This window comes from Mycteria americana, chromosome 5 (assembly GCF_035582795.1).
Source record: "Mycteria americana isolate JAX WOST 10 ecotype Jacksonville Zoo and Gardens chromosome 5, USCA_MyAme_1.0, whole genome shotgun sequence".
Taxonomy (NCBI): Eukaryota; Metazoa; Chordata; class Aves; order Ciconiiformes; family Ciconiidae; genus Mycteria; species Mycteria americana.
This window is the reverse complement of record NC_134369.1, coordinates 47816400-47829560: the sequence shown is the minus strand read 5'-3', so window position 1 is coordinate 47829560 and position 13161 is coordinate 47816400. Positions and strand designations below refer to the sequence as shown.

Here is a 13161-nt window from a genome sequence, read left to right as displayed (position 1 = left end):
CCAAAGTGCTGCATTAGTACAAAGAGTAAACTGAGCAATTGCTAGCACTTAAAAGGTCTTCTTTACACCTGTCTTAGGAAAAATACACCAGATGACCAATACAGAACAGCATGCAGCTCAGAGTATGCTGTTTTATACACAATAAAAGCAAAGCCAGATGAAGACTTTACCTTTGGAGGTGAAAGCAGTTATGCACCACACTACTGATATAACTCTTGGCTCAAAAAAAAAATGTAAGCAGTCTCCTTAAAGTTGTTCCTACTGTTCAGACTGGGGTCACCTGCTTATAAGAACCTGATAAGAAGTACCAGTATAACTAATTTTTAAGATTATCCTCATATTGAATTAAAAATCAGTATCAGTAGTGTCATGTTTATATTTCCCCTTTTTACTGGCTTAGAAAGAGGTATATGTATCTACTTTCTTACATAAAATGTTTTAGTTTCTGTGTTTAAATACTTCAGCCCTAATAAATTATTCACCTAGGCAGTGATTCCCAAACTATGGTCCTTAGATTAAGTCCACTGGCTTGCAGCTAGTCACATTAAACAGCAAAACATATGCCTGGCAATCTGAGGCAATGGGAAAGTCAGGAAGATGAAAATGATCTGTTGCTCCAAACTTTTGGCAAATATTGCTTTATAACACAGATTTCACAGTTACCTGTTGAATTAATCTAATTGCAGTGAAAGATTAAACTATTCAGAATAAAAGTTCTCCCTTCCTTTTTAAAAATTATTTTACTTGCATTTTGGCATGCAACTAAGGCCTTCCATATGGGACAGATGCTTAGCAATCTTATGAGTCTGAAAACAAAACGGCTTCAAGAAAAGTGCAAAACATCTCTGTATCTTTCAACATGGTTTAATGTAAATGTAGTAATGATAACCAAGCATTCATTTTAATTGCCCATTATTTTAGCATAATATCTTGTTTATGAAATTAAACCCCTGTCTTTACTAGGCACCAATCCTTAGCTATCTCTCAGTAACTCATGAAGAGGATGAACCACATGAACCTCTGTCTCTAAGATGCTTCCTCTTTTCTCTACAATCTGCTCCGAAAGATCTCATTCACTGAAAACAGTCAAAGAAACTAATCTTTCCCTTTTTTTGGTTGGTTTTTTTTTTTTTTTTTTAAATACATTTAATGCACCTAAACCCATGCACCAGATCACAAAGATAGCATTTGGATAGATGGTATGTGCTCCATTCATTCTAATACTACTAAATTTACTGAGCCCTAGGATGTTTCTGATGTTTAAGAGGATATTCTATTACTTATTTTGAAATAAACACCTATTAAAGCCTTGGGGAGTCTAGTAGCTGCTTTCTAAAACATGGTCTTGGTGAACTCTTGCATTCATATCCTCCTGATTGTTATCACTGCTGTTATGCTGATTCTCAGAACCAAGATCAACCAAACTTTACAAAATTATTTACTGACGATGTTGGATTTCAAATGAGGGAGCATTGTAAAAAGAAAAAAGAAAACACCCACATATGTTTTAATTAAAAAGTAAGCAGTATCCAAAAGTTAACTAGGTCCCATTGTGTGAATTAAGAACCACATTAATGTAGATCTTGACAGGTAAGTATTAAAAAGCAATTATCAGTGAGCTCATCTGACACTAACAAAAAGACTGAAAAGCAATTATCAACAAGCTCATTTGAGGATAACAAAAAGATTGGTCAGGTGATGGGGACAGATCTCTTCCTGGAAAGTTAACAAACAGGGAATGCCATATTCATGGGGAAAGAGACAACCACCTATTTAAGAAAAAAAGTTCATCCACAAAAGCTGTGATGGAGGTACTCCAAATAATTTCTTCCACATGAGCTCCTACCATCATGCTGTGGCGAAAAGTAATGAAGCAATTACTGCGTAAATGAAGGAATGAATTAGGAAAGGAGCACCATCTCCACAGAACGGGATTCCCACCCACAGTGACAGAACCAGGCAACTCACCGAAGCATTTTGAGCTCCTGGGCAGCCTTCAGAATTATCTCATGCTGTCTTTGGCTAAGGACCATCACTCCTCCCAAGGACTGATCAGAGTCCAGGTTTGAATCTGCTCCCAGCATATCAGAGGAATGTGAAGGTGGAGGAAGGGATGAATCTGAATTATCATCCAAAGACCGCAGTCTGTCTCCATCATCTGGATACCACCTATCCGACAACCGTTCCCTCTCCCAGTCAGTCCTTTCAGGAAGGTAGTCTTGCTTCTCCCGCCATGTGTCGTATCTCTCTGGATACTCTCGAATCCTCAGCTCCCCCCTGTCTCGGAGGTCTCTGTCATAATGATCTCTGTTCCTATCCTCCCTCCACCTATCTTCACGGTATCTGTCCAGAGGTGGAAGAGGTGGTAATGGTGGTAGAGGGGGGATATCCAGGTCACGATTCCTCATTTCTCTGTCATCCATAGGTCTCATGTCCCAGTCTCTATCCCATTCTCTGTCTAAATCTTGATCATAAATGTCTGAGGATCTTCCAGTCCTATCTAGATCTCTCTCTAGTTCCCTCTCTCTTGGCCTTTTCCAGTCATCCCACCATGAATCTTGTCTGTCATGATCAGATGACAAAGGAGGTAGTGGTGGTAGGGGAGATAATGGAGGCAATGAATGGTGGGACTGCAACCTGTCATCTCTGTCATACGCATCTGCAGAATCATCCTGATAATCAGAGTTGTGATCTCTCCAGTATCGTTCTCTTTCCCAGTCATCCAATCGCTCATGCTCCAAAGAAGGGTCATCTTGACTATCTAAAGGAAATTCCTCCTGCATTCTATCATCTTCATGACCCCAAGAACCCCTGAGTGTCTCATCTCGATGGTATGGAGGCAATTTGTCAGGATCATCTCCTAGGTGAATGGGTTTATCTACATTGCCTGTTTCAGATCTTCCTGCTTCCCTCTCGCGGCTACCTGCCCTCCTGATTGGGCCTCTCTCACGGCTACCTGCCCTCCTGATGGGACCCCTCTCACGGCTACCTGCCCGCCTGATGGGACCCCTCTCACGGCTACCTGCCCGCCTGACAGGGACCCTCTCCCGGCTACCTGCCCGCCGCATAGGTTCCCTCTCCCGGCTACCTGCCCGCCGCATGGGTTCCCTCTCCCGGCTACCCGCCCGCCTGACCGGGCCTCTCTCCCGGCTACCTGCCCGTCCCCTGTCCCGGCTGCCTGTCCTCCCAGCTAGCTCTCTGTCTCGGCTAGAGAATATCCTCTCATGGCTATCTGACCGTCCACCCAGTCCCCTCTCTCGGCTGCCAGACCGTCCATCTGGCATCCTCTCCCTGCTGCCTGACCGTCTATCTGGCATCCTCTCCCTGCTGCCTGCTCTCCTGAACATCCCCCTGCCACGGATGGATGCCTGCCTAGCCTGCCCTCTGCCTCTGTATACATATCCTCTGCCACGACCATCGTCCATCCTGCCCATTCCCCGGCCGTGGCCATCGTCCATCCTGCCCATTCCCCAACCACCATCCATCCTCCCCATCCCTCGGCCACCATCCATCCTTCCCATCCCTCGGCCACCATCCATCCTTCCCATCCCTCGGCCACGGCCCATTCCCCAGCCACGGCCATCCCCCTGCCCTCTGCCACGGCCATCATCCAGTCTGCCCTGGCCCCTTCCTCTGCTTACTGGTCCCTTGCCTCTACCTTCATGCACAAATGGCCCTTTCCCTCTGCTATCTGGTCCGGGTAGGCCCTGTGTGCTATCTGAAGCAATCAACTGGCTGTCTGGTGAATCCAAATCCTGATTTCCTGTTACAGGGGTTACCGCACCGCCTGTTCTTGCAATACCTGACTGCAAAGCTACAGGGTTACTAGAAAGGGATGTTGATTTCTGGTTCTGAATAGGTGGAGTAGGTGCTTTGGACTCTTCTGCTTGCTGGTTAGGATCATGTGAACTCCACGTCCACTTTTTAGGAGGGTCTGAAATAGTTTCTTTGACTTCAGGTTTGGATGGTTCCTGTTGAGTGTTTGTCAGGTCCTCATTTGGCTCAATGGGACCTGCACTCTGTGCATCGGGAGTAGACTGTGTTCTGCTTACAGTCTGCTGATTGCCAGCTATGTCTGTAAAAGGTTCTTTGTTTTCTGACTGTGAGTCTGTCTGCGACTGCTGCTGCTGCTGTCCCAAATGAGGCCTGGGCCCCCTCCATCGTGGACCACTAGGTCGGGAACCATGTCCATGCGATGCATTTGTCGAAGTATAAAATTGTGCTGCTGGTCCTCGTGGAATAGTCCCCCATCTACTCGAAGACTGTCCATCTGTATTCTGTCGGTCAAAACGTGACCTGTATCCTTCTGAGCGCTGGGAGTCAAAACGAGGCCCTCTCTGTCTTGAGCCTTCAAATTTGTCATATCCTCTTCCTCGAGGTCCATCAAATCTATAGATAACATAATGGCAATTTTATTCAAATGAACATGTCAAATTAAAATCCTCTAAAAGAGTTTCACACCCCCCCCCCCCAAAAGTCACTTCTAACTGATGAATCCGAGTGTGCCTTAGGACCAATCCCAACTGAACCAGTGCAGAAGCACAGAGACATGTTCTTCAATTCAATGTTGTCCACTGAAGACCAGTTTAAGCCACTTGCAGATTATGTAACCCTAAAAGGAAATTTGGCTTAAATATCTCAGGACTGAAACCTGACTGACAAAGAAAGCTGGCAAACTCATTTGAAAAAAGCTTTCAACTTTTGTTTAACGGAAGTTTTGTTGCAATCAACAACTCCTGTTGAACTTTGGTTTTGATAGTATGCAACAAGCCTACTTAACTATGGTGATGAATGCCATCTAGAAAAATCTTTAAATACAGATCCTTTCAGAAAGTGCAACAAACTGTGATATTGCCCAGTTCCATGCAAGATAATATGCCTAAAACAAATGCATTTTTACTTTTTAAATTCCTTTTGAGAGCACCTACAACTGTCATTGCTTGAATATGAGGAAATAGGTCAGGCAAACTACTGAAGAATAATTCAGGCAATCATATTTAATAAGACAGATCTAGTAAAAAATCCAATCTGTAAGCATATGCTCAAATACTGATTTACATAATAGACTAGAACAAATCAAATTCATTTTATACAAAATAGAGAACTCGTTTCTGAAGCCAAGTTGCTTGGATGTTTGGGATTCACAGTTGTGTCTCACTGGATGGGGTCAGGAAGGCCAAAGTGCAGCTGGAGCTGAACTTCCCAAGGGACACAAAGAGTAGTAAGAAGGGCTTCTATAGGTATGTTAGCCAGAAAAGGACAGTCAAAGAAAACGTACCCCCCGATGAACATGACTGGCAAACTGGTAACAACAGACAAGGAGAAGGCTGAGGTACTCAACAACTAACAACTTTTTTCCCTCAGTCTTCACTGGCAACCTCTCTTCTCACACCTCTCGAGTGGATGGACCACAAGGCAGGGACTGGGGCAGCAAAACCCCTCCCACTGTAAGAGATCAGGTTCGTGACCACATGAGGAACCTGAACATACGTAAGCCTATGGGACCTGACAAGATGCATCCCAGAGTCCTGAGGGAATTGGCTGATGTAGTTGCCAAGCCACTCTCTATGATATTTGAAAAGTCATGGGAGTCAGGTGAAGTCCCTGGTGACTGGAAAAAGGGAAACGTTGCACCCATTTTTAAAAAGGGTAGAAAGGAGGACCCTGGGAACTACCGACCTGTCAGCCTCTGTGCCTGGGAAGATCATGGAATAGATCCTCCTAGAAGCTATGCTAAGGCACATGGAGGACAGGGAAGTGATTCGAGACAGCCAGCATAGCCTCACCAAGGGCAAGTCTTGCCTGACCAACCTAGTGGCCTTCTATGATGGAGTGACTACATCAGTGGACAAGGGAAGAGCTACGGATGCTGTCTATCTGGACTTCTGTAAGGCCTTTGACATGGTCCCCCATGACATCCTTCTCTCTAAATTGGAGAGATATGGATTTGATGGGTGGACTGCTCAGTGGATGAGGAATTGGTTGGATGGTTGCATCCAGAGGGTAGTGGTCAATGGCTCAATGTCCAGATGGAGATCAGTGACAAGTGGTGTCCCTCAGGGGTCTGTATTGGGACCAGTACTCTTTAATATTTTCATCAATGACATAGACAGTGGGATCGAGTGCACCCTCAGCAAGTTTGCAGATGACACCAAGCTGAGTGGTGCAGTTGACACATCTGAGGGATGGGATGCTATCCAGAGGGACCTGGACAAGCTCAAGAAGTGGGCCTCTGTGAACCTCATGAGGTTCAACAAGGCCAAGTGCAAGGTCCTGCACCGGGGTTGGGGCAATCCCCAGTATCAATACAGGCTGGGGGATGAAGGGATTGAGAACAGCCCTGCAGAGAAGGACTTAGGGGTACTGGTGGATGAAAAGCTGGACATGAGCCGACAATGTGCACTCACAGCCCAGAAAGCCAACCATATCCTGGGCTGCATCAAAAGAAGTGTGACCGGCAGGTCGAGGGAAGTGATTCTGCCCCTCTGCTCTGGTGAAACCCCACCTGGAGTACTGCGTCCAGCTCTGGAGCCCTCAGCACAAGAAGGACATGGACCTGTTGGAGCAGGTCCAGAGGACAGCCACAAAAATGATCAGAGGGATGGAACACCTCTCCTATGAAGAAAGGCTAAGAGTTCAGGTTGTTCAGCCTGGAGAAGAAAAGGCTCTGGGGAGACCTTATTGTGGCCTTCCAATACTTAAAGGGGGCTTATAATAAAGATGGGGACAGACTTTTTAGTAAGGCCTGTTGTGATAGGACAAGGGGTAATGGTTTTAAACTGAAAGAGGGTAGATTTAGACTAGATGTAAGTAAGAAATTTTTTACTATGAGGGTGGTGAAACACTGGAACAGGTTTCCTGGGGAGGTGGTAGATGCCCCGTCCCTGGAAACATTCAGGGTCAGGTTGGACAGGGCTCTGAGCAACCAAGACGTCCCTGCTCATTGCAGGGGGACTGGACTAGATGACCTTTAAAGGTCCCTTCCAACCCAAACTATTCTATGGTTCTATGGATATTAATTCATTACCGCCTCGTTACCAACAGTGGGTGACTTGTTGCAGAATTTACTGTTTCAGTGAGCAATTTACCAAACAAGATCTTTTATACAACCTCAAAGAATTTTAATAATCCTAACAAGTTAACACAGTAAACTGCTTTTTTTGGGGGTAGGGGCAGGTCAAGATGAACAGGAAGAGAAAAAAGAAGAAATTACAAAGCACAGTGGCAAGATAACTTAGATGTGAAGGATCAACTTTTACATGGAAGGTATAGCTAGAAGGTTGGATACTGTAAGACACACTTCATCCCCAAAATTCTGAAAATTAGTTTAAGCCTGTTCTCTAGAGTTTCTTTAGAAAAGTTAACTGCTGAAAAGAGGTGAAGGGGATGTGTGTCTTTTTATATGTCTAGTCATTACATGGGACTTCTTAGCTGGGATGGCAGGAGGTAACAGGCAACATTTTTAATTTATCCCAAGTTCAGTTAAAAATTTATTAGGACTCTCTTTTCTACTAACTATATTGAGAAGAAACAGTCAACAGATTTTTGGGAAAGCTTTGATAAAAACCTAGAATGGTCATGCAATCGCAATATAGGAATGTACAAAGGTTACAGTGTTAATTAAATACCCTAAGTATGCTCAAAACCAGAGCTCCTGTATATGCATTCTAGAAATTTTTTATTATCCATAGCCTATCATCGCACATCACTGAGCTCTAAACCAACACACATAGAAGACATGCACTAACAAGTCATGAAAACAGTCTGTTACATCCAACAAATCCCCAGGACCAGAAACAACACTTTTTAAAAACCATCAGGAGGTAGAAAATTATTCAAAGTTATAAAAAATCCATTTACATTGCTAGCAACTCATGAATTATGATTCATGAATGATCACTTTGGAAGCAAAGAGAAGGAGAATAAACATGAAGATACGATTGTAAAGTCTAGCAGAGTATGTAAGGATAGAAACAATTTAACAGAACACCACTACTCTTTGATTCAGTAGGCATCACAACAACCCATCTTGAACTAATGACCAGACAGAACAGATGTTGTTTTTGTAACCTGGTATCATGTCAAGTATGAAAGAAAAACATTCCGAAAATAAGATCCTGGATTAAGCCATATAGCAGGTATAAAACCACATAAAAGACACAGAGCACTGTCTTTTAGAGTAGCTTTACATTAAGGCAACAGGCCATCCACCTGGTAAAATAAGATTTAAATTTGAACAAAACCGTATCTTACCAAAAGATAAAGACAGCAACCTTCAAAACCAAGACCATCATGATGTAATGCAAAAGAAAAAGTGGCAGGGAATCCTAATGCTAGGATCCTAAGGCTCAAAGATCTTAATATTTTTTCCTTCTCTTTCCTGTTTATAATTGTTTGAATGCTAAGTAATGCTACATGTGTAGAAAACCATTGATTTGTACTTAAGACACTCTTTTATCAAACAACCATTTTGAAAACTGCACTGAATATTACTATCATATAGCTGCAGAACTCTCATACTACAAGTTAAAGTACTGGTGAACAGCTTTGCATTTTTGTTTCTTTCCGCAATAAATCTTGGATTACAAACAAAGAGTACATTTTATTGTTTCTAAAAAATAAATAGCATCTAAATTGCCAGTAATTAGCTACGTTAGTATATTCAACTGAATATCTCTGAATACTTTCCTGAATCCCTTTCAGAATGCCTACATTAAAGTGCTACCATATATAGCAACACCTTAAAAACAATCCTTCAACATTTTTGCTTTAGATTTTCCTAAACTGTGTTCCAAGTACCACAGACAAAATGCTGGGAATTTAGATCACTTTTATATAGGATCACTCTTTCAGCTGTGAGTTATTATCTTCAAACGAAGGACAACAAAGAAATATCAAATATTTACAACAGCTTTCCTATTTTCACAAAAGAGGTATCATGACTCTGGGAATGAAAAAGGTGCAGTGTGCCCAAGCATTTCACTAGGAAAAAAAAAAAAAGCATTCTACTCTAGATAATGCTCAGGTGAAAGGTATCTATCCTTGCTTTAGTAAGATAAATACAGATCATGCTGTACATACATTAAAAACAAAACCTCCACCAAACAAGCACACTTCACATGACCTCAGGAAGATTTGAGAATAAAATATATGTTTCATTTCTTAATATACTGCTGAAAGTCTTGCAGCCTGGAACAGGTATAAATCAACAAAAACATCCTTACCTAGGGCCTCTGGGGCCTTCAAAACGTGCTGATCTGGGAGGATCTGGAAGCAATCCACCCGACCTCACTGGTTTATCCTGCATGGTGGGTGCATGTGTTGAAGACACTGCAGAAGTGGCTTTCAGTTCCCCACATCCTTGCTCAGATGAAATAGAGACAGTTTGTTTACTAAGATGAACTTGAGACTTTCCATGGTCTGAAGAGCCAAAGGATGAACTTACTTGAGAATGATAAGGTGAATAGACAGTTGAACTAGCTATTTTTGATGCATAGGTACCAGGGGTGGGAAGCAGAGCTGGCCTTGGTGTCTCAGTAGACTGACTGCTTTGAGAACTGGATCCTGAAGGGACAGAGGAATTAGGTAACTGAGAAACAGAAGAGAGAGGCGGGGGGACCAGCGGAGGTGTAGTTGAAGGTAAAGTTGGAGGCATAATAGGAATGCCACCTTGAGTAGTTTGAGAATATGGAACAAATGGAGGTGGCAGCGAAACATTTGCAGGATACTGATTCTTCAGATTTTGGAGTGAGCTCACTTTCTCCTGCAGATGGGACTGAGTGACCTTCATCTGTTCATCCCATGCTTTCCACTGTTTCTCATACTCTTGAAGCTGGTCTTTGTGAGGGTAGGTTTGAAGCTGATGCTGCCACTGTTGGTTCATTGATCGCTCCCAATCTTTATGAAGCTGCTGGAACTGTTTTTGCTGTGCCTCATAATGTCGCAGCTGCATGTCCACTGACATTGTCTGCAACGAGAAGACAAGAATAGCTTCAAAATACCATCTTAGTTATTTTCAGAGTCACGTATTTCAGTATCACTTGTAATATCACAATTTCTGACTTGGGCAGAAGCTTGACGAAGAACTACACTGAATCAAAAGCAAACACCAACTGTGATGTTTAAAGTCATTGTGACAATTTACACATTTTACGACTAGAGGACATTTATGTACAAGAGGCTTTTTTTTTGGCCTTTTTTTTTTTTTAAACAGCACAGCTGAACAAAGCTATAATCAAAGGGCTCCAAGCTGTATTATTACTGGATGCTAACAATGGCTAAAGCCCAAATCAATCTTCACGCTTTCAATATATACAGTACACAGCTATTTCTCAAGGTTTCAGTTTCTGCTATTAACCTGCTCAGAGTTGCTTCAGCTGTCAGCAATTATTTTTCTCTAAGCCTTTGCCAGATCTTCTTATTTGCGCAATGAAGCTTCTTTCAAGGAGGTACTGTCTTTCAATAAGTGTAGATACAGGTCCTAATATCCATGGCTTGATCTTGTCTGAGATTTTTAGGGTCTCTCTTTTAAGAGATTTTTTTTTAAAAAATCAGACAGCCCAAGCTACAAAGAAATGCTTAATGTACAAACTCCACCAACCCAGAAAAAGCTGACTCAACTCTCTAATACAGTAATCAAATTCTACTTAAAAGCTTAAAGGTTGCAACACTGATATAATTATCCAAACTTGTTATTAAGACTTTTTTTGAGTCAAAAATAAGGTGAGACAGTGATTTTCCTAATTACTTTAACTGCATATTTTTGGCACCTATGTTTACATATTTATGGCATCTTTTGCATATTTGCATCTATGACATATTTTGGCATCTATGTACATATTTATTTTTGTACTACACAATGTTATAAAAAAGAGCAGCTACCAAATTACTCCATGCAATCATGTGTTTACCTGACCTTTCTTCTGAACTGTTTCTCCAGTAGTAAAACATTCAAAGCTAAGTAAATTCAGTATTGCGTTCAGCTTTGCTCCTGTATCACCCAGGTATGTCTGAAAAATCTTATGACAAGTGTAAAGTCTTGTATTTCTCATCCTCCTGAAGCTTCATCACCATCTGTCAATTCTTTTTTTCATTCTGAAGTTGACAGTAGGAAAAGGGGATATAGACTTCTACCCAAGCAGAAAAAGTAGCTAGACAAATGAGCCAACCACGACAAATTATTCAAATACTTGTTTTTCAGCAGACCATGAGTGCTAGGTCACCCAGGAAGTATATCAAACACCACCTCCTTAGTGCTTCACCTGTAAGTGTGGAGGCTGCTGCATGATCTGTTGATACTGCTGTACTATCTGCTGCAGCTGGGCATGCTTCTGCATTATTCTCTGATATTGAAATCCAACCCGGTGATGGGGATGCTGCTGCCATTGAGCTGCTGCCGCTTGCAATTGCTGCAACCTCAAATCCTCCTCAGGGTCATCAGGAGGTTCAATATTGAGCTAGAGAAAAAGGGAAATACTATAAATAAAGGAAAGCTCTTTCTGTCAGAAGAAAAGCACACTTGGTCACTTTTACAGGAACTTTCTCAGTGTTCGTTGTTTTATCACTCTGTATTTCAGTATTCTGGCCACCCATGGCTTCTGGAAGGCTTTTTATTTCATTTATTGTTAATGTGAACAGTCTGATCTAAAGGTTAGGCTGATGGCAATTAGGGTAGGTAGAAACTACCTACAGGAAAGAGATTAATGCAGATCTGTTATCTGTTGCTCACAGCAAATATAATGAGATAACAGTGCTTTTTCATGATGAGGTAAAGTAACTCCAAGTGCATTATTTTTGCCACTTGGTAGGAACCCACACACTGTAAGTTAAAGTGGAGCACATGCTGCAGGGTAATCTACTACCCTACAGTAATCTGTTCAAACATCAATCATGACCTCCATCCATTATGTAGTAACTGTTATTAAGCATGCTGACAAAAATATTCTGCACAAAGTTCTTGGCTTTCAGACAAACTATAACACACAGAGAGAAGGGGAGCCAGAACTGACAAACTGCCAGAGAGGAATTAAGAAATAGTGTCTTAAAGATAGCATTCCTCATCTACTGAGTACTTGATTTTGCACTTAGGTATCACAAGGTGTTTCTCATAGACAAAGATGACAACGTCGCGGAAGGTGCGAGTGAGTCAAGCTTGGACTTGCTTAGTGCATGTGTGGATGACTATATAATTCTATATGCAAGGAGTGTATTTTTATTTTTTTAATTGGTGCAGCCTTAGGAAATGTTCTTTTAAGATTGCTTTACCATATTTAGTTATTGTTACACAGCATACACAAGAATTTGATAGTATTATTTTCCTGTTTCTTTGTCCCACCTAGCACAACAAATGGAGTGGCATCACTTGACAAAGTCTACCTGAGTTTCAGTGGATGTAAGAGAAGACTCGTCTTCTTTGGAAGCTGGAGGCAGCGATTCATTAAGTGGAGGAGGTTCAGACTGCTGAGTTGAAGCACTCATTTTCCCTTCTTCAGATTTTGCTCTCTGCTCAGATGTATCCTTCACTACTGGACCTTTCATTTGCTGCTGTCCCTGAGCATGGGCTTTTGCCCTTTGCTGAAGGCTTAGCAGGTGCTGCTGGTACCAGTATTGCTGCTGCTCCTACAATAGACAGAAATTTTCATGGGACATGGGAAAAACCATGAAAATTAATTCATGACAGTCACTAGAATCATACTCTAGGAAAGTTTTTAAATCTGTTTTGAGGGAAAACTCACTTCATCAACAGTATAGCAATGGGTATCAGAAGAGCGAATAAAAATTCAGAAACCACTATGTGAGGCACAGTACCCGCAGCAGAATTTATTTCCTACCTCAAAGAGCTTACAACTAAAGAGAACAATAATGAAAAGCAGAAAGATGTCCAATAAGCCAAATTACTACGGACATGTGATTAAGTACCATACTTATTATTTTTAGTGCTTTTTATTCCTAACAACTATAGGTACTTACTATGACACTAACTTAGGTAAAATGAATGGAAAATAGAGGACAAGTATATGGAAAACAGAGGACAAGTGAAGGAACAGTAAAGAGAAAAAGGAGAAAATGTACAAAAAAGATGAAGAGGATAAACAGAGAACATGGACATCAAGTAGAGTGAAAATGACAGCTGAGAAATTGTGGTGGGGACATTTGAATAAA

General features: G+C 41.9%; 1 protein-coding gene across 6 annotated transcripts in view; it reads right to left on the bottom strand.

The window, feature by feature from the left end:
- YLPM1 (YLP motif containing 1) overlaps positions 1-13161 on the bottom strand; it is a 39641-nt gene that overhangs the window by 20985 nt on the left and 5495 nt on the right. For 5 of the 6 annotated variants that reach the window (XM_075503251.1, XM_075503252.1, XM_075503257.1 and 2 more), the window contains exons 2-5: positions 12376-12618; positions 11262-11456; positions 9225-9967; positions 1969-4389 (exon numbers count right to left, since the gene is read on the bottom strand). In XM_075503251.1, the coding sequence (XP_075359366.1) occupies positions 1969-4389; positions 9225-9967; positions 11262-11456; positions 12376-12618 (3602 nt within the window). The remainder of the gene's footprint in view (positions 1-1968; positions 4390-9224; positions 9968-11261; positions 11457-12375; positions 12619-13161) is intronic. The other variant, XM_075503253.1, reaches the window with a different exon arrangement.